We start from the raw sequence: 22889 nt of genomic DNA, 5'->3' as shown, positions 1-22889 counted from the left end.
ATTTAGGCACCAGATTTTATATATTGACATCTGCAAGGACGATGATGCCCAAGCAGGAACCAAGAATTCACACACTTAAGAGGAATGTTCTCATCAGTAACAGTGGTCTGTAGTCTCTATATTACACCATGAAGATGTCTATCTCACTTCATTTACAAACTATGAGACCATGAAACTTAGCGGGTCTGTGCTCTGAAGTTAGACACCACAAATATGGTCATAAATCATCATCCCCTCCAGATTCATTAGAACAAAGCATGCTTAAAAAAAAAAATAGAGATAGGGGAAAACAAAGACTTTGTACAGGTCAATTCACTCTGAAGGTCTAGAACCAGCCAATAGGAAACACTGGTAGAGGGTAGAGGGGCTTAAGTGGTATTTCCATGGATTATATGTGGCCCTTCAGGGCTGTATCATAAATATTACAGGTATTCAGAAAGAAGGTGTTAAGTGCTGAAATTCACTTCATGAGGAGTAGTGATTCTCTGGTAATGCACTCTAACCGATTTCCCTTTTCATGTATTTGTTACTTTTACACAGTTTAGCTCGTTTGGAAATGATTTTTGTTAATATATCACCTTCGGAACTCCTGTTCTTACAAGAATTGCTACCTCTCCTCTTGATTTCCTGAAGTTCTGCCAAGCCTGAAGCTTTGCATCTAGCCAGCAGATTTATTACAAAGGTGTCAAAATTAGCAGCCTTAAGCCAATAGGAGAAGCCAGCTGTGCATGTGTGTGTTCTGTTCAAAGGCACGACAGATGAACTTTGTGGTGTAATTAAAACCAAACAACTACAAAGATACGACAAAGACTCTTAGAAAGAAAGAAAAAAAAAGTGTTAAGCTTTTCCTTCCTCTGATAATTCAGATTAGCTAAACAATTCTTATGTTGTAGTGCTTCGACTTAGGCTTCTGGTGGATGCTCACAAGACTTTGAGATGTGCATAACCGCCTGGCTTGGATCAGAAAGCAGGGAGGCAGCAAGAGGTGTTGGGGTTGGGATGGAAAAAACAGCATTGTCTAGCTCCTGTTCTTGTCATCTCAGACTTCTGCAAGAGACTGGAAAATCCGTACTTCTGTTTTACACCCTTCAGCTGTTATCCAACAGAGTATTTTTGCAAATGTTCATTTAAAACATATCAATAGTTCCACTGAGCAAGAGAGACTACTAAAGAGTAGTGCAAACCCAACAGTTTGCTGGAAAGAAGCAGTCTTAGCAAGTGCTGTGTATTTTGAAGTATAAGATTCCCTTGGATTTAAGATGTATCCATATTTCCTCACATTCAAGCCAAGACACGATGTTAACCATGTTACTTGAATTTAAGAGACATTAGTAGAGACATTTAGTAAGTGTGCCTTATGTTTGAAATATATATCCAAATGTTGCTGGTAACACTATACTAATTATAAGAGAACAAGGTGAATTCAATGACCAGCCAGCACTCCAAACCAAGTCCTTCTGCAGCCAGAGACTGAAAAACTCATGGTGAAAAATTCATCTGAGACAGAAAAGACCCTTTATTGGTTTATACAGTTCTATATATAATATGCTGACGTATCCTTCAACATGCTTCAACCAACTGATATCTAAAATGTACATTTTATTAGATTTTATTTTATTTGATTAGCAGTCATATAATACTTCCAGCTCTCTTCTGCCATCTCTGAATAATGACATATCTTTGCGTGCCTAATGATTCATTGACTGTGAAAGTGCAAGAACTGATGATGTCTGTGGCAGTTTTATCTACAAGGTGGACTTAGCTCAGCTCAGAGCAAGGAGGTTGAAGACCCACCAGCAGTTTAGGCACATTTCTACTCCTGGATTCCCAGGTAGCAGCTGTCTTATGGTGAAGCCCTGGACACCTCCACGTCGTAAAGGAAGGGCAGCCCTTCCTTCCTAACACTATTTTTTTTTTGGTATATGTTAGGTTAGTCTTTGAGATTTGTCTTGAAGTTTCAGCTGCTGGAAAACATGTGATTATCAGCCTTTTCTTCAGACCATGTTGGCATGAACTAAATAGCCTTGCATCCTATCTGATGACTTTGGTATAGATTCCCCAGGTCATCATATTTCATCATTATTGGTCCCTGAAAGGTTGGGTAAAGGAGATATCAGCCCAACATCTGTTTGAGACAGGGCTGGTACACAAAGAAAACAACCTCTTCTGTGGAAAAGTTGATTTAATAAAATCAGTTCACGATGACTCACTGTCATGTGCTAGAATGCCGCAAAGCTGGATGCAGATCATTACATCAATGTAACGATGTACAGGCTGAGCAATCAGTGGATTAGAAAGAAGGCTGAATAAGAAAGCAAAGATAACATGGATAGGAGAGGGAAAATCACCAAAGGAGAGGCCAGCCAGTGCATAGGTGAACAGGAAGGGGGAGTTAAGGCAAAGTAACAGAATCCTAAAATCACCGTTTGACAGATTTACACTGACCACGGGTTGGGCTCAGCACCGCTGGAAGTGTGTGGTGTGTTGGATACACTGAAATGATCCTGACCAGGAGATACCAGGACTGAAGACAAAGAACACTAGGTATTTCAGTGAGATGAAACAAGAAGACAAGACAAATTTAAGTGCTGAGAGAAGGGAAAGGCAGAATGAACCTTTCATTCCAAAAATATGGCTAATCTGCTTGTAACAGACAAGCAGCCACAAATATCTGAAACCTTATCTCACAAAATATCACTTCTAAGCACACTGGATTAACAGTGTTTACTATAAACGTTGTTACATTATAGATGAAGGCACTTAAGACTGCATATTTCTTTTTGAATATAAATAAAGATTTAATTAGCACTTACTGGTTTGCAGTCTCACAAGCTGCAACAGATACCAACATTTCCACCTGAAATACCTTCCTGGTAATAGAAAGAAGTGCCTGTAAAAATTGTTACTTGTGTTTGTCTGACTTTGAGGTTTAGCTATATTGTCAGCTAAAAGGCAGACAGTTCAATGTGTCAGGAGTAGAGAAAAGACTAAAAAAATTTTAAAAAAAAGAGAGAGAACCACAAAGACCTAAACACTTATCTACATAAGTGGGAAAGTATTTCATTATGATATTACTAGAAATAAATTAGAAATAAATGAAATATTTTAAATGAAAAATAAAGACTTTTATACTACAGAAAACTTCAAAACTTCAGCCTTTGGCTATGATTTGGTTCTAAAAATAATTAGAGGTGGAGTGAGAAGTCAGGTTTCTACCAAGCTACAGTGAGAATTCAACTATCTGATGCACAACTTAGATGAGAATAGGTACACCTGTAAATATATGGCTTTCTGAAATCACTAAAAAATGCTGCTTAAATGCAATAATGTAACATTTGTGAAGTAAATTAAGGTCATATCATATATTTTTATTGGGAGAGTTCTATGCATATCTGCAATTTACGTATAGCAGAACAAAGCAAACATGATTTTCAGACCCTGTGGTTAGACATATTACCAGTTTATTGTGAAAATAAAAACTATCAGGAAAAAAAAAGAGCTAAGAAAAAGTGGTTAAAAAAAACAAGTTAAATTTAGCTTCATCAAAATGCACAAAATGTAAGTCTTAGAATCCACTAGGCAAGCAAACAGATGGCAACAAAGCTAGAGAACATCTGCATCGCAGGGGCTCTAAATCTTTTGTTTGTTTCTAAGTAATAGTGACAAATTGAGCATTAGAACAGAAAGTGCAGGTTTTTTTTAAATCAATCAACATCAAAGATGTCAAACACTGTGATTCATAAAACTTTTAAAATAGTAATTATCCTGAACAGCCTCTTAAATCAAAAAGGACAATGAGTGGAATTTCTAGAAACAGGTTATTAATTGGAGCCAGTGGCAAGATGTGCAAAAGGATCCTCCAAAGTGAATTCCTGGCCTGAACAAAAGGAAATGCTGGAAAAAGTGCTGAAACTGCAAAAGGCTCTGGAGCCCTTCTTTTGTTTGCAGTCTCGTTAAGTGGCCAAGCCACCATAAACAGATTAAATCCCCAGCAGCAAAGTCCTACACTATGGAAAAACTTCTAGCAGACTTCGGTCATTTTTATAAATGGAGAAACAGCCAGCATTCTTATCAGTGGACTTCTGTCTTCAAAGACATATTTCTTTTTTAATTATTATGTTTTATTGTATATATTTTGGCCATACCCAACTCTTTTAGGTACTGGCCATGTACAGGAAAGTAAGATATCTTCCTTCACAAATCTAGCTTCAAAATCTCTGGTCTGAACCATACTGAGGTTGAAGGAAAGACTCCTCTCATGACTTCAACAGCCTATGGGCCAGATCCAAAAGCAGCAAGCAACACATGAAGCGTGACTGAGAGAGAGAATAAAAATGCAGTTGAAAAATAAACAAGATAAACATGATTTAAATATTGGACTGCTCTGTTATGGAAGTCTGGAGTAACTTTGGGAAAGCCAGTTCACCTTTCTGTCTCCAGGTCTTATCTGAAAGTGAAGGTGGCAATTCTGTCTAGCGTTTCTGCTGTGTCTGTGAGATGACAGAGCCTTTGCATGGGAATGCTTCTCACCATGGGATCATGTACTGTTTTATACAAGGCAGCTTTAACTCTTCTTGGCATTGTGGATATTGCTAGTTTATAACACTTCTGCTACTTGATCTTCTATAGCCAAAGATCAGGATTTGGGTGGGACTCAGCCATGCCTACCACATGCTTACTCAGTAACGTATGTTATCAAGTACGAAGTAGCAGAATGGTATAAATCTTCAGCACACAGCCTATGGACTGCAAGGTCTCTAGCACTGCAGTAGAACTGGCACATAATTAGAACTAAATAGAACAAAAAGTGAGAACGTGCACAGACAGTTGATAGGAACTCCTTAGAGTCACACATCAGCTCCACAGGAAGGCCTGGGATAAATTCAGCCTTCCTGATTTCCAGGGTAACACATCAGCCTGATACCTCTACAGTCCTCCTCTACCTCCTCAGGCCTTCTCAAGCTACAGGCTGCACATCATTTATCTCCTCCAGAGACATGATCAGAAGTTCCTCTAGATTTGTGAGGCTTAGCTGTTAAGCTTTCCACTAGTCAAACTTGCTTTCACAGCTGGCGTGACCATTTTCCACATCCTTCTTCAGAGCTGAGTACTGTCACAACTCAAAACAGAAAACTCAGTGCAGAGTACAGATGTGCAAACCCCAGACTGCCATTTGGTCCCTGAGGGCTGTCATGCCTGAAAATCTTTCTGAACTCAGAGTCTGTTATAGTCCAGCACCTAACATGTTGCTGGTCCTGCCTTTCTGCCTATGTTCCCCATCCTGAGACAGAGCCATAGGGTCAGGCAGCAATACTAAAGGGTCCTCATTTTTAATGTAGTACGTCTACCACTCTAATACACTGCACTGCTCTGTGTTGGCTGACCTCATTCCCTTAGCGTAAACCATGCTGTTTGCTGCAAAAGGAATTGGAGAGGTTAAATAGTATCTTCTGCAGACTAAGATTATAGGTTGTGGATCAGATCATTCAGTGAGCTCTGTGCAAGTATGAAGCCACTTGCACAACCAGGGTTAAATATAGATCTCAAAAACAAAACAAACGGAAAAACTAAACATTTGTCTCAACCTGTGTCCCTGCCCAACTAGACACCAGGCTTGGACAGCAGGGGCACAAATCTCCATAGCCAGTAGCAATGGTGCTGCGGCTAGTCTCACGCCTGATGCTGACCTCGTCTGCTGAAATGAGTGTGTGCCCAGTAGGACTGAGCAAGAGAAGCTTTTGGCCTGGATTCAGAGCGAAGCTCAGATAGCTGAACACAGGACAAGATGACTTAGTCCCTTGACCACACACTCTGAGTCGTCGGAAAGCCTGCATGAGACTTGCAGTGTAAGGATGCCGTTACGGGCATTCACATATTTCTAGACCTTAAGACAATGGGAAAGAGGGTCTTTATCGTAAGTGAAAACCATAGCTAAAACTGCAAGAATGTAGTCTGAACAGGTCACATCCACTATGGAAATGTCCTTTGTCTGAACTATGGGTCAGAGAAATGGTATTTATTTTAGCTTTGAGTTCCTGCTTTTCAAGCAGATTTGCTGCTATTTCATTCAGAATGGTAATTTACTCACGTTAAGCATGCATAATTGTTTGGTTCACTATGGAAAATGTTGACTCTTATTTTGGAAGATATTTAAACACCATACCCAGAGGTTTTTACTGGGTTATCTTTGGATGAGATCCAAATTGGAAAATCTAACCATACAGTAAAGAAAACTTCTGGAATGTTGCTATGCATACCATGAGCAAAACGAAAGCCAGAAATAAATGGTCTCAGGTGAAGAGACAGAGATGACAACAGCATGCTTGCATGTGCTTCAGGACAAACATAATAAAATTAAGCTTTTTACCAATAAAGCTCCGCTTTACTTCAGGGCCACTCAGTAATCATGCTATGATCCCACAACACATTGTTTTTCAGCATTAAGAACACTTTCCCAAACTGTTCAAAGACTGCCACAGACTACATGTACTCTACTGTATTCATCACTGGTCTGTTCACTCTAATGCTGATGGGAATTTCAAGTGAGCAAAAGATGATGGCTGAAATGCACACACTTTTTAATTAATTCTCAGTCAAAAGCAGTCTTAAATTTTGAGTATTACCTTTTTACAGTTTATTCCACTGTTTGATTTACTTCTGTTGTCTGAACTCTCATATATACTTAATATCAATTCTGTGGTATAAATACATAAAAATGATATAAAATGACATAAAATGACAGAGGAAAAAATCTTCAAGTTATGAAATGTAGCATTCTTGACCATGAAGTTATAGGCAAGTCCAGTGACTAGACAGATCACGCAATTAAATCTAATAGGAATCCAAAATTTATATGGTTTGAGTAGCTGTATGGTGAAACCTTGTACTGAAGTATCATAAAAGAAATGGGCAATGCAATATGGGGATAGGCAATTTTCTTTCCGAACAATCAAGCCTGAAATCACCACCAAGAATTTCATGTTCTTGAATAATCAGGGAACTCATTTTATGATGTCAGAAAATTTTCAGAAACACAAAGGCGTCATTACTGCTTTAAAGATATTTAAAGATTTGAACCAAAGCAGTCTGAAGTCAGGGACTTTGGATTAAACCCCAGAGATATCTACTCCCCATAGGATCTCTACTGCAGTTAATTTTGCAAGCTCTTCACTTCTACATCAGTGGGGTAAATATAGCGTGCTCTGAAAAGGGTCTCCCTGGCAACTAGAAAGTTTTCCAGACTTTGTTTCAGACATTTTGCAGCTGCATTTCTATAATGTAGTTTTTAAAGCTGTATCTTGATACTACAATTTCTTTTTCATTTTCCCTGAGGCTTAGTAAAATTCAGTCACACCTCTTATATATAAGCATAACTTACATATTTTTGCTTCATCGGCAAATCATGAAATTTCACAAAAAACCTGCTGATTACATTGTTGAAACACACCCATCAGGGACAAAAAAATGTACTGAACTTCCTATACTCATGCCTGTACCGGTGCCAATAAGGAAAGCTGGAGCAAAAGACCTGACAAAGTCCGGGCTTATATCTCATAATTCATTACAGTTAGAAACAAATACAGTGCGGAACTGGGCTGTCTCCAAAGCATCAGCCCTTAAAATGACATCATCTTGATGAGCATCTGCTTTTTTTACATCACTTGAAAACTTTCAAATGGCACATAACATTAAAATGTAAAACTCAGAAATCCAAGAGGAGCTGTCTGCTAAAAGATAAACTGTTGCAAAGTTGTATAACTGGCAAACAAGGGCCAAAGTTTGTTGTTGTTGTTGTTGTTGTTTTTGTTTTTTGTTTTTTCCTGGGGATGACATTTGCTCAGTGTTTTTAATCATGATCACTGAGAAACCAAAAAAAAAAAAAATATTACCCATGCTTAGCATTGTGGCTAGGCAACATCATGGTGTCAAAGAAAGTATGTAAGCATGTAATAGGCAGTAAGTTCGGTCTCCCAGCTCGTCTGGAATGAGCTGCCTCCAGAACTGGAAGCGGGATAGCTGCACTCACATGGCACTGAGCCCAGGCTAATTAGGCCTGCTGAGAACATGTTAACATGGCTATTTTGCTTCCGGGACCCCAGCTAATATCACTGAATGGTATAGCATTACGCTATAAAGGCATTCAGACATTTTTGGAGGTAGCTCAATTATCTATACACGGTGATGCATTACACAATATAGAAATAGAAAAATGTCAATGATCCGGTTATCCCAACTCACACTAAAGGGACGGCTAGACTATTTCCCAGACAAGAAAAACACCTCCTAACTCTTACACCCAACCAGCCCAATGTCGGAGACCGCAGGAGTCCCTGTGCTCGGACTAGTAGGAGGAAAGCTCCCTCCCGGCACTCCAAGAGCACAAATTGCCTTAAAGCATCAGACGGGATGCAAGGTCACGGCCTTGAACTCTTCTTGTGTTCATGGCTTTGGAAATAAATTACATTATCCCAAGGTGGAATGCAGGGTGTGTCCCACGCTCAGGAGCTCTTAAAATGATTGCATTCCACTGTGCTTAGAAAGTACCCTTTAACCAAGAGGGCTGTGCCTAAGTGCTATATCCTATCCCCAGGTACAGGTCGGTATATGTCAGGGTGGAATGGCATGCAAAAAGACAGAGCTCAATTGTTCCCACCAGAACAAAGAAAGCTTCTGGATACTGGACGCTTTGGGAAATGCGGATACACATCAGGGGCTGAAGTCTGATTCTTGGCAGCTGAGGTCTCCTAGAAATCAGTCTCTAAGCCCACATGCAGTAACTTCTGCAATACATCACCAAAACCATTAAAGAGAAGCTTGTAATACAAGAAATAGACATTGCTGTAATAATAAACAGGATTTTCATACTGCAGCAGAGAGACTACTGCTTCTGGCTAATTTACATTCCATTCCACTAGAATGAGGTTGTTACTGTGAAAAAATGTGATTCTATGCAGAAAGCAAACAAACAAAAATCTCAACAACCCTCCTCCCTCTGCAAAACCTTTATGGGGAGTCTTGTAAGCTAGGATTTTTATGTCTTATTTTATCTGAGTGGGGAAATTAGGAGGAAAATCAAGGTCTTTTCTAGGGTTATACTTGTGCATACGTGAGGTGTGCTTAAATACAATGACAATTCTGTCATCACTTTATAGTAAATATGTATATGAAAGTGTAGCTGACTTGTTATTTGACTGCAAAGGGCACAGAGTGCAGACGTTGTGCCTTGTTTTCAAAATCTGGCTCCATGTATAACGACTAGGTCAGGTCTTTAGCAGATACAAACTGGTGCGGTAGCACAGACTTGAAGACAGTGTAGCTGTAACAGCTTATGCCTGTGTTTCCAGAAACAGAAATATATGGGTCTATGCACTTAAGAAGTAAAAGTCTGTGACGCATGCAATATACATGAGTGTATCTGTGTGCATTTTAAAAAATGGATAAAGATTTTGTGATGAATCTTTGACAGTCATTCTCTCTTTTCACTTAAGACCTTACTCGAAAAGAAAGCAAATAACCCAGCATATTACACTTTATATGAGTATGAACATGTCATAAGATGTATCAGGTATTGCAGATAGGCCGATGGTACTTTTCCCCCCTCCCTCAAACCAAAAATAGGAAATGCCATTTGCCATGATAAACGACACAACTGGGTCTGAAAGTGACTGTTGAAAGCGCTTCCTCCCCATTCGTAATGATATCCCCTAGTGACATACAGAATGCAGATGACGTAAATCTAAATTAGTGCTACTCAGTGCTACAGCGGCTGCGTTATTGCAAAACACGCTGCTAGATGGTAAGCATACGGATGGGCTGATGAACAGGACAAGTGACAGCTGTTTGACTCTGGGCAAAGAATTGCCAGGGAGAGTACTGTAATCTTCTGGGTCTGAAAGTAGCCGGGAAGAGGGAATGCTTTCCAGAGAAGACTTTCCCTAAGGGGGACGACCAGTGAGAGAGCGTATTGTTCAGCCAGCAAAAAATAGCCAAAGAATAGGCTGCATTGACCTCCTTATTAAAAATAAAACCTACTCTAATTTCAGCATGTATCTCTGCCATTAATGCATAGGAGCCCTAAGGCACTGTGAGGTAGAGAGTAATTAAGCTCTAGTGGAAAGAAATTGGGTTTACACCAAGCAAATGATTTTGAAAGTTGCTGGTCTCCTCCCATATACTGTTATTCCATGCTTGCTATGCAAAGAAGGCAAAGGCTTATCTTTATGCAGTACAGACCACATTAACTAGACAGCATGAGTAGAAGCTGTTATGTTTGTCCATTGTTGTAACCATAGACATCAAGTCCATATCAGAGAATTAAGTATAGCAGATACATCACAGCAGACCACAGATCCAGAGGACCTTAGCACGTTAGTCTGTAAACAGCAGTGTGTGTTTACATATCATTAATCTATACTGAATAACCATAATAATTTTATTTATATTGAGGCTTGGGGTTAATCTAGACAAATGTACAAAACAAGAGCAGGAGTCTGAATTTTCAGTAGAAGTCTGCATCTGTCAGGAAGTTCTCAATAAATAAAAAGGACAGAGTAAAACTCACACTAATCATAATCACCTTACCTATCAGTTTCCATTGTTCCAGTTAAAAAAAAAAAAAAAAAAAAAAAAAAAAAAAGTTCTTGGATGCTGAACTCTTTTGGGAGTTCCCTCCTTTCTATTTGAGGGTGATGGATATACTTGAACATCTAGCCTTATGTGTATTTGTGTGCCCATGCACAAACACACACACACACTAAAACAAGTGTGCATGTGTGTTTTGCTACACAGAGTAATACATTCCCATTGTTACAGATTTTTGTGCATGAGTGTATGTATAATAAAACAGGTTCAGCTGTTTTCAAGTTTTTTGCTTTCTTCATCTGAGTATTAAAAAATAAAATTCAATACATTTTTTTCCCCTTAACATGATTACTCTAAAATTCAGTCTCATCTGAGGCACAATTTTGCCTGATCATTAGGATTACCTTACAATAGGTCTGCTTTTGTTATGATATCTTATCTGCTTTTTTCTAGGTAAAGGATGCTGGAGCTCTCTTGCTAATATATCTTAGTTTAATGTAATCTCTCATGTGCCTTAGCTTGAAAATGTTGTCTACCAAATTTTCCTAATGCATTAAGTGCTTTCTCATAATCAGCAAATGCCATGTCTACAGCAAATCATGTATGTTTGCATTCCCAGTCTGCCATTAATCATACCTCTGAGAAATACCCAGCTAAAGATTATCCATTCTTTTGTCTGGCTAAAAACCTCCTAGAGAACTGATTTATGAATGAGGTCTTTTTTTTTGTTTTCTTAACATTTAGGTCAAGGACCGAAGTGTGAAATGTCTGTGGTCACTGAAACCTCAATTATTAGGGGTTCCTTGGACTGCAGAAGACTCATAGATTTACATAGCCATACACACGTGTCTGGTGTTTGTTTTTATCAGTGTGTGTCCATTTTCTTTCTGGCTTTTTTTTTTTTTCCTAGACACCTCTTATGGCAAATGACAAACTTTTTTGTTCATTTATTTATTTTCAGTCTTTTTCTTAAGATAATGTTCTCTGTCAGCAGAGTAATGTTGCTCAGAAAATACACGTAAATGAAGACATCTGAACGAAACATCGCAGAAATGTGCTACCTAATTGTGTGATTATTGCGATGGTGTTACTGATATCTGGATCATCTCAGGAGATAAACATTTGCTCAAAGCTTATATTTTGTTAAATGTGAAGACAACTTTAAAGCCCATTTCCCTGACTTTTGGCAATGATTCCTGGGTACATGGATTGACTGAAAGCTGAAGGACAGCACGAGAGCACCCACAGTGATCCGCTCCTAGGGGTTACAGCAGTAGAGAGAGAATACGTCTGCCAAAGAAGTCAACAGACCCTTCTGCTGCAAATGGAGGAAGATACTAGCAACAACAGCAGGCTGCTAAATTGCAGACTCTTTACTGGTCATATAACAGTAATTGGTTTATCTTTGCATTACTATTTTAAGAGACTCCTGGCCAGAAATGCTTCTTCATTGAGTGCAGCTCATGAAAAATCCAAGTCCAGGTTAAGCGTACCACAGGGGCCAACATCTTTCATAAGGGGCAATACCAAACATAATGAAAGAGAAGTGGAAGGGGGTAATCTTCTAGAGCCAGTCGGGCACTAATAGAATTAAACTTCTAATGCTGGAGCAGACCTGGCTCCTGGCTCCTGCTGATCAGTGGTTCAAGGACATACCTCAGGGGAGGACACCTCTAGGAAAGTGTGGATATAGCTTAGAAAAAAAATATAACTTTTTAGCTTCCTCCCACCTCGACCAAAAATCAGGTGCGCTCAGAAACAAATGAATGACCCCAGCTCTCAGTAGTGCCCAGAGATGATGTATATTGAATACACATACCAACAAGTGAATCCTCACTGAAAGCTAATGAAACAAAAGCTGTCACTGTTGCACACCTGAAGGTCAATACATTATTACTTATATACAAGGTTATCACTTATACTAGCTTTCTCTAAAAGTAGTACATACACACATTCAATATTAATTCTATTTTTCAGTGAAATAAATTTCAGACAGCATTAGTTATCAATGGTCTGAAAAATTATTTGGATGGTCTGTTGGGTATTGTTATTTTTTTCTGATTTAGAGGAGAAAAAAAAAGATTTCTCACAGAAGTACATCAAACTTTTCTATTACAAATGATATAAGAGAGAGAGTCCTCACCTTACAAACCCTCCCAACTCGGGAAAGGATTGTCTTGTCAGATGTCCCGCTATCTTGTGATATTTCTCGGAAAAAGAAGTAGATTTTGTCATCGTCTGGGTTATAGGTGTCCGGAATGGGAAAAGTTCCGATGAATTTTGCTCCTGGAAGTTCCCAAAATATGTTTTAAAAGTATGAAGAAAAGTGCTAATACATGATACTACGTTTCTGCTTCTATAGCTGCTTTTACATTACATTCTCCAGTGAAATTAAAAAAATCATTATGTAGACATGTAGTAGCAAATCCGTTATTAACTCTGAACGAGAAACACCATGGAGTCTGAAGTATTTACTCTTAGCATGATGTTTTTGTGTATATACCTTACTTTCATTTGCACAAATATGCAGCATTGACTATCATTCTGTGCATGTTTCAGTACAAAATATTGCCCATGGAAATCTGCCTCACTTCTCTTGCCGCCATTATCAACAGTTTCCTAGATATTTGTGCTGTAACGAGCTTACTAACCATATCTACGAAATGCAATACAGCATCAAGCTGAGATCCCTGAGTTAGCATACCAAAGCCCACAACTGACCTGTGTGTCTTAATGGCACAGTGCCTTGCTGTGCAGAGATGTTAACCTGCATCGCCAAAACAGGTTAGCTGTCTCAGCATAACGGTCTGTCTGGGCTATTTAAATCGGCTTTTTTCAAGGAATGCCATGGCATACCTTACCTTGACACTTACACTACTGCTGGTATCTCTCAAAGGAAGCTTGGATATTTTTGCCTGCATCATATAGGGATGCTAATGGCCAAGAATTTGATACATATCCTTCACTGGATACATATATTTCTTATTCAGCTCTCCTGCTCATAATCTCCTGTCCTGTTCTACTCACTCATCACATTTCTCATTTGCAATAAAATCAGAAATCAAATTCCAGGGGCGAAGCACTGCAGCACAGCAGGCAACAACACCGCCGTACAAGTGAACCAGATATCTGGGGAAGTGATTTTCAAGACATTCCCTGATGTGCTACAATAGATGAGCTCTTCTGAGGACCTTTGGATCAATAATGTTTTTCTTTAAACAGAAGAGAGCTACTGGCTAGCCAAATACAGCACGAAGAGAGCCTTGACACTGAAATACATTCCTTCAGGAATAAAATACATAATCTTTGTTCCTCGTAACAAGACAGACCATAGGAGCATAAGGAGGATGCTGTAAGACGTTGGAGTAAACAGTGCACACTGGTGATTTGTGGGCAATCCTATTATTTTCTTTTAATATATATGTTCATGTTCTTGTCCCTATTTTAATGATTATTACTTTATATTAACCTTGAGAAATCTACAGTACACAAAGAACAAAAAGAGGGTCCTTGATTCATAATTTCACAGTCTAAGAGAAGAGACAAAATGGGATGGGTTTAAGTGCTGAATATGCACCTTAATGCCAGAAAAGGGAAATTTATGGGTCAAAATAGCCACAGTGTTACTCCCATTTGAAATCTTTCTGACACTACAAAATGGCGTCAGGAGGAAAATGAAAAGATGAAGGCATCAAGCCCTAAAAATTTAGGTTAGGATTTTGAAATGAGCCTAAAGAAAATATTTGATTACTCCTGAGGCCCTTTCAGTCTACTTTGAAGATTAGATCTCTAAGCATGAATAAATACATTAATATGCATCCAATATGGTTTCTAAAATATGTGGTTAGTTAAAAAAGCTATTTAATAGGAAAACCTGTGAAATACTTCTATAGCATTCTTATGAATTTCATATAGATTTTTTTTTAAAATCCACATCCACAGAACTAAACTCTGAATATTGATTTTTTTTTCTAACTTAAATTTCATTGCTTTACTTGGCAAGCTAAATACAAAAACAAATGTCTCAATATCAGCTCCTGGAACAGATTTAGAAGAATCTCTAACAAATTAAAGGAACACAAATATTTAAGGATTTTAAATCCCAATTTAAAATACTGACATTGAAAGTTAAATCCAAACAAAAATACACTTTAAAAGATAGGAGGACAAGGAGACTGAAAACAATTTAATAAAAGAGATCGTGATCTGAAAAGCACATTATCTTCTGCAAGTGAGATCTATGTCTCATCTTTTGTAATCTGTCCATACTACACAAAAAATGTAAATTAAAATCAATTGCGAATTAGGTTTTCTGATTCTTTGCATGGGAAACAAACTGTATGATGATCATTTTAAACCACTGTTTGTTTTCTCATACGCACAGTGTTTCCCCTTTCAAAAGTCTGACTTATTTCAACAGAAACTTTTCCTTCATAGCACTCTCATGGTTAGATAGTATGTAAGCAAGCAGGGGATTAAAGGCATCATGAACTCTGAGAATAGCAGGTACAGTAAATTCAGGCATTACCCATGTTTTTTTAAACATGCTCCTGTGGCCTAGCAGGAATAGCCATTACACCTAGTCCTTCACTACAGTCTTCACTGAGGTGGTTTTTACATTTTGATGTTTGCTGCTACAACACCCTTGTAGGATGATTTGTAGGTTAATGACACATGCCTTAAGAAGGCCTACACAGAAGTAAGATTCATCAGGCCCAGAAAGAGAAGACAGCACATGAATAGCAAATCCCACAAAATAAAGAAATGACAGACTCCCAACCAGCTGGAGTCTTTCTGCAGCAGCTCTTGGTAGCTGGTCTTCTGGAAATACGGGAGATGCTGGTACAAGGGATAGCACTCACCTTGGTTAACTCTAACCACCTGGAAGTCAAGCGCTAAACTACACTCATCCAGACCTCCCTCTCTCAGGGAAGGACATATTGGAGAAGGAGAAAGTGACAGTGAATAATCCCATTTTAGGACAGATTCCTGCAATAGGTGGGGTGAGTCACGCTCTGGCAGTGCAAATTATATAAAGAGACAACTGAAATGACTGAGCTCAGACAGGATGCTAACTTTTGCCTTTTAAAGCTAAGCGAACTGAAACCCATCCAAAATGTGCAGGATATAAAGAAAGACCGATCATTGCCTGCAAGTATCCGTCCCTGGCAAAGACAACTAAACTGCAACCAAAAAAAACCCCAAAAAGGTTAATTCTATTCATGGAAACACTCATTCTAATGATGACTTTAGCTTCCTATAAAAGAGGGAGGAATGTGCAGCTGTTTAGCGTGTGCTTGCGTGCACGGCTCGGGTATCCCACTGTGGGACGTGGCCCTCTGCTTGGCCAAGGCGAGCCAGGCTCGGCTGTGGTCGGCGGGTCACCTTCCGGACCGAGGCGGATGTCCCCAAGTGTCTTTGTCCCCTGCCCTGGCAGCTCCTGTCGGGGCTGTGTTAGCGCCTTGTTCTTCAGCTCTGCGGGAGAAGGGCTGACTTGTGAGCAGAGACGGCATCGCCTCTGTCTTCAGTGTCACTGCGTGCAGGAGTATGAGCCTGGGTGAGTCATGGGAAAGATTAGCTGCCTTCCTCCCTTCTCTTTTGTAGAGCTGCTATTCAGTCATCGAGATTAAGACATGTCTTAATTAGTCAAGACAGAGATGCCCTGCAATGAACTGGAAGGTATCCTACGCATTTTTCCCTTATGCTTTTTCTTTTCCTCCCTTTCCCCAGGAAAGAACAGTCCTGTTTCCAGAAACGGAATAAGACAAAACTTTAAAAATGTTAAGATGCATTAAAGCAAAAGCTCCTTAGCCCTATGGGGGGGGGGAAAAAAAAAAGTTATACATTTTATGCTTATCCTAAGTAAAACATGAGTCACGCCTGGAAATAATTTATTTCTAATTGTGCAATTAATTAAGTATGTACAACCATTCCTGGAGGTCTAACACACGCTTGGTAAATGGATGGTAGGTTTAGGGGACAGGAGGGTTAGATGGCAGAGGGGTTTTAAACCTGGAAGCAAGTAAATATTTTTTTTACACCAAAATCTGCTGAAAGCAGAAAGTGTGTGCAATTGATAATGTTACATAATAAACTAATAATCCATTGGCTAACCTATTCCTTTTTGCAGATATGATCCCATCATTTAGAGCTGCACTCAAAATTTTCCCAGCCCTAAAACGACCATTTCAGAATATTAGAAGCACCTAGTTTATACCTATGCCTTTTAGGATAACACTTCACAGATTATGTATGTGAAATTTTAGACAGAATGTGGCTGTGGAATTTTATATAGATGGAAATAGGGTAAACCTGAAGAATATATGGGGTCTTCAATGTTTATATAATGTGGGGGCACAGTCTAACACATTAAAGCTGCTTTTCAAACCCAGACATATTAATATATTATTCTCTTTGGGAAACTTTCACAAATACAGACGTTTTAAGTGAAAACAATAAAAAAATGAAATGATCAAGAAGAAGGAAAAAAGGCAGAGTCCCCCCTCTCCAACCCTCAAAACTAAAACACATAAACAATCCTCAATCCCTTAGTTTATCCTGTGTTCTTGTAATATTCCCTTGTTTTAAACAGCTCATGAGGAAACATTCATAGCATAAAGATATGCTTGGAACAGTGGGTATTTAAGCTATAAGTTCTTCTGGGCTGGGAACTGAGGCTTCTTTCATACCTCTGTAATGCACATCGAGGTGGATCTATACTAATGATAACACCAGATGCTCCTTCGTTCCAAACTGCAATAAATCTTTCTTTTTAGAATATTACAGTATCCCTTAGGAAAGCAACTACCCCAAAACATCTTTCCATCTTCAACACCAGCAAGCAGCCAGTGATAAAAATGGTTGTTTAGTTGCATGGGTAGAGAGTTGCCTGTTGGAAGGACCCATTCTGGTCCATATTGCATTCAGGCTGTTTCTGGTCCATATTGCACAAAGGGCTTTTTGCAATGTGTAGTGGTGGGAGGCAGAAGACGGGAGAGAAGGGACAGGTTTTGAGCCATTCATCTGAGGAACATCAGAGATGAAAGCGGGGTACGTTATCAGAGTCAGAAGGACTCTTTGTTCAGGTCAGAAGGACCTTTGCTCAGAAGGACTGCTCTTATTGGGGAAGGTGAAATGACTTTAAGTGTTTTTTCTTTTCCTTTCCTCTCCAACCCCTAGGAGAAATCCTGAGCTTATGGAGCAGCATCTAGTCAGAAAGGTAGGGAAACAGCTTAGGCAGAAGACAAAGAGTAGGAAAAGAAAAAAAGAAAATCCTCTTGTTGAGGTCTCAAAGAGTTAAGAGGCAAAATTATCCCTTTCAGAAGTTGACTGCTGGGAAGACAACTTACCCCTGTGGTCAGCAGGCCCTGCCTTTACAATATGCCCATAATAGTCACACAGGCATCCTGAATCAGGGCCAGTGTTGCCACATCTTTAAAGACAGTTGACGGCTAAAAGGGGGATGCTTTAACTGAGCAGGGTTAGCTTGTGAGTGAAGTTTTCCATGTTACTCTGTGTGTGGTTTGTGACTGCCCGGGTGTAAATGCGGCCAGTTTTTTAGAGGGTTTACTAACGCAGAATGTTTTTAACAGGCAAGAAAAAGGCGTGTTTTGCTTGGGAAGCTATTTCAGGGTGCCCTTAGTGGTTTTAAAATGATCCTCAGAGCAACAAAGGGTGTTTTCCCCCCTGCTAAAAAGGAAGAAAAAAAAAAAGACCTCCTACCTAAAAACGTGGAACTTCTAGTCTGTCATTTCAACAAGCTGTAGGGAAAATTTTTTAACAAGTGATCGGAAAAAATGGTTTAAAAAAAAATTCCAGCGACACTGGAAATAGAAGCATTTAAATCAGGATATTATCCCAATTACCGGACTATATACAGATGTATAGATCAAAGACAGAAAGAACTATTAGGTCTTATTCTCCTACTCCTTCCTTAATTAGCATTTTCACCTCCGCGACATTTCTCAAGAGCTTTTTTTTCCACTGAACTTTCTAAAAAGCAGCCTGCATAATCCAAAGATACCACGACACAATATCTATATTTATAGTTACTGGACATATATTTATATAAGAAAGGGGCTACTAACTTCAGAGAGACAGGGACAATGCAAATGACAACAGCATATGTTTGGGATCTTACCAGTAAGCCAGTAATGTTCAGAAATGTCAGTTCTGATGTAATGGTGATCGTGAGAAGGGCCCAGAGAACGTGTTAGAGCAGTATCTTTGCCAAGGAAATCAGAAGCCGTTCCAGCATAAAGATACTCATCTGCAAATGAAAAAGAAATAGTTTTTTTCTACAGCTATAGGGTAAACAAAATTAAAACTATTTATGTTTTGTTATGTGAACAGCACCCGTATCTAATTTGCCTATGAACTAATTTAATGCTTTAAAGTGTTACTGTCTTATATTTTAACGACTTGTGGTTCTATGAGGTTACTTACATTTAAATGGAGGCAATATTTGTAATTATATGCCTACATAATTAAGGAATCCAAGTCTAATTTCTGAATGCTTTAGGCACTCAGGAATGTAAATCCCTGTAGGCTCTGATGAGTGCTGGGCTTGCAAAAACATAAAATCATGTCCAAACCGAGCAACCTGCCCCATGGGTACTGACCATGAAACTTGGGGGGCCGTGGCAAGGGCATGGCCATCTACCAATTGAAACTAGCCCTGTTGTCCTAGCCTTATGGCAGTATTGCTGGCTTCCCTGCTCCTGGACCCAAGCTGGTTGAGCATGATGGATGCTCCACTACGGGAAATGAGTGGCTTAGCCCGTTATTGGTTTAGGAATCTCTGTCCAACACTTCATCCTTGAAGAGGAATTTAGGCACTACGGGAATTCTTCTCAACTATGTAACATGTTAATAGTAGGAATATGGCTACAGACCCAAATCGTGATCATTTCAGCATAGTGAGCGATTCCACTAAAATAAATGAGACATCTCACTTGAATAGGGCAGCCAGAATTTGTCTCGCAAGAAAACTATATTTGTAATACAGTACAGTGTGCTTGCTACAATTGCAGTTACTATTTATTCTTCTGTTAACTTTGTGGGCAAGGCAAAACTCCACAACTTTTCAGTATTGCAGTGTTTCCTCTTTTCCTTTGGATCTCATTACTTTTGTAAAAAGAAGCAAAAGAAAAAAAAAGAATTACTGTGAATGCTTTTTACTGCATAGTGCATTTTACAACTCTATTGCCTGCAAAACAACAAGATGATAGGGTGGGTTTTTTTGGATGGAGGAGTTTTGTTTTTGCTTAATGACTTGCAATGTTAAATCCCTGGAATTTGTAAAAAGAAACAAGATAATTGTCATGTTTGTAGACCATAATCACATACAAAACAACGTGATATATCAAAATCCCCTTTCCCTCCCTTCCATAGGTTGTGTTTCTATCCTGCATGGAAACATTTCACAAGATCTGTTAGACAGGTCTTTTGCTGAGAGTGAATGAAGAATAAATAGCATTCAATATAGATGTTGTGTGTTTTCATTTGTATTTGTTAAAAAACAAGCCCAGAAAAAAAAAAGAACTAGCCCAAAGCATTATATCTGTCCAGAAAAAGATCTCCCAGTTTTCTTTTCACCTCATTATTACTATCACTTCTGTATTATTTCCATGACAATATTGAAAAGCACATCTTTCAGACAGCACGCCGCCTTTGCACAGGAACAATGGTGCATTCTGAGAGGTATTTGTCATAATGAGGAATGGGCAGGATAATTGGTGTTTGCTAACTGACAGGCACTCAGTGATTGATAAATCTGAAAAGCTAAAAGAAATTGTCCATCTTTGCTTAGTCTCTGCTGACAAGGAGTTTTCAGCACTTCCCTCTGCTTTTGGTATCGCTCACTCCAAGTTCCAGCTATTTCCAGAACACTGTTGGTGAGCAGTACTTTGTAATAAGGATGGATGATGAGCAGGTGACTTAATTTTATAGTAAAAAAGACTAGCTTTTCACATAGCATATAATTTATCTGCAGAATTTACTTGGGGCAAAATACTTTGCAGAATTCAATGAAAGATTAGGCGTTTCTACAAAGGATGAAAATTATTCAGGTATATTACCCTACATACATATATGAATGAAAACAAAATGAAATACTGTTTAGCTCATATATTTATAAATGATATCAAAGTGCTTTCTGAAGGACATAAGAAAATTTTACCACCATTTTGCACATGAATAAAATGAGGCAGAAAGAAGTAGCCCTGAGAGTGTCTCTGTGGCAGAGGGCAGGAACTGAGCTCCCCTGAGCCCTGGTGCAGTATCTGATCCATGAGCGATACTGCTGTCCTAGTACTTTGGGGAATAAAATGATCATCAAAAGATGGGCCAAGAACACATTCTCTGGTCAGGCCTGTAACTCTTTACAAGACTCCTTGCGCATTATTTTGAAGCACTTGACACCAGGCACAGTCAGGGAAGGGATATTGGAATAGCCTGATCATTAATTTTATCTAGCCTGAAAATTCTGATGTACCGAAGTTCATGTTTTACTTAGCTAAAACGTGGCAGCTTCTTCATTTCACAAGATTTAATAGAGCAGTCAAAGCACTACAGTGCTACTGAAATTAGCCAACATGATAATAAATCATGGAGTTCTATTGCATTAAAAGAAGAATAGTTAAAGTTTCTAGAATTCCATTTTATAAATAGACTTCACGGTCATTAAATAGTACTAGCGGTCCCTGAGAAGAATAAGCGCTAGCTTTAATCTATTGTTTTTAATAAAGGAAGTCCTGCCCCATCTGTTGGGTCAGAATCACAAATCATCTATCTTATTATCTGAGAATAAAGACTGAACATTAGTCATATTCTTTTTATAACACAGAGTGACCGATACTTCAAAGCATTGTCATCACCACTCTTTGGCTGTAAATGAAAACGTCATGGTACTTCACTCTTATCTTGTATTCATACGCTTGATGGACAAGTTAAATGAAAATTGTCCAAAGCTATGAACCAAACCATGACAAAAGTAGCTCTTATAGTGGTTTGAAATCTGGAGGTCAAGCTGACATTCCAGGGCCCCGAGTGTCAGACCACACAGCACTGCAAGACAGGCAGGAGGCCGATTGCACTATCTGGTTCTGAGACTTAGAGCCTCAGAAGTGGCTACTCAAGTAAATAGAAACCTCAAAAATGTGTTTATGGAAATAGTGGATGTCAGCAGACTTCAAAGGGCAGAACATATTGATAATTGCAGAAAGAGGCCCAGAAGTATTTGAAACACTGTCTGTCCATGGTTGTGTGTGTGTGTGTGTGTGTGTGTGTGTGTGTGTGTGTGTGTGTGTGTATGTAGTCTTCTTAAAGGAGAAATAACTGGGTAAGGATGAAACTGCCTCCAATCTAAACTGGCAGTGTTTTCACATCTGCTCAAATGTCTGTTTGTGTTGCTGCATTTCCAACTCTTTGGTGTCTGCAGACTGAAACCAGCATCTGAAACATTGCTCATGCTGGAGGAGCTCCGCCAATGACATCTGCTGTGCTACTGTCTCTGGTGTCTAGTTATGAAGCCACCGCGCGTGAGAGGGGAGTGCCTGCCTCAGCTGGGCCTTACCTGCCATCACTGAAGCAAACGGCTGCTGAGGATCGAAAGGACATTTCAACCTGCCAGACTCCAAGTTCTGAGCATCCAGCCTGAATATCGTTTCCTGAGAATAAACACATATTCATTACCCTGGTGTGGCTGCAGAGAAAAACTCACTTGGACAAACTTTCCTGCTAAAAAATGAAGTGAAGGTGTATTAGATCATGCAGCTGTCATCTCAACGTTGATGTTTACAGTTCGTGTCTCTGTTTTATATCTGCATGTTTTCACTCATTGTTTTAATGCATCCTGCTTATTCTATGGCAAAAGGTAAATCTTAGAAACATAAAATTATTTTCAGAAAAAAAATGCATTGTTCATTTCTATTCAAATTAAAAGCTGGGTTGTACTTAAAAGGCATTGGCTTCTATTTGGGAAAGTGCTGATAGACTATGTTGCAACAGGAGACCCAGAAGGGATTCTGGCTGGCTCCTAAATTTCTCCAGGGACTACTGAATAATGTTCACTGCAGACACAGTTCAGCCCCTTTTAAATGAGAGTAGCATATGATCTCTCTTGTTATTTTTAACAGGGCTGGTGATATGAGAGATATCAGAATAGATCCTTGGTTGTAGTCCCCAAATACACTGTGATTAATTCTTGGGTCACAGAACAAGGGCACAGAGGAAGATAAGGAAAAGAAATAATTTAAAAATAATTCCTGGTGTTTTAAATAGGGGATCTTGTATTTTTAATTCAAGTC

The 22889-nt window shown here is 39.1% G+C and overlaps 1 protein-coding gene across 1 annotated transcript in view; it reads right to left on the bottom strand.

Moving 5' to 3' along the window:
- The window catches only part of SEMA3D (semaphorin 3D), a 148837-nt gene that overhangs the window by 45008 nt on the left and 80940 nt on the right, over positions 1-22889 (bottom strand). The window contains exons 6-8 of the mRNA XM_064504907.1: positions 22157-22250; positions 18722-18850; positions 12725-12867 (exon numbers count right to left, since the gene is read on the bottom strand). Coding sequence (XP_064360977.1) covers positions 12725-12867; positions 18722-18850; positions 22157-22250 — 366 coding nt within the window. The remainder of the gene's footprint in view (positions 1-12724; positions 12868-18721; positions 18851-22156; positions 22251-22889) is intronic.

This window comes from Dromaius novaehollandiae, chromosome 1, assembly GCF_036370855.1.
Source record: "Dromaius novaehollandiae isolate bDroNov1 chromosome 1, bDroNov1.hap1, whole genome shotgun sequence".
Taxonomy (NCBI): domain Eukaryota; kingdom Metazoa; phylum Chordata; class Aves; order Casuariiformes; family Dromaiidae; genus Dromaius; species Dromaius novaehollandiae.
The sequence above is the reverse complement of the archived record's forward strand: the minus strand, read 5'-3'. Positions and strand labels throughout refer to the sequence as shown.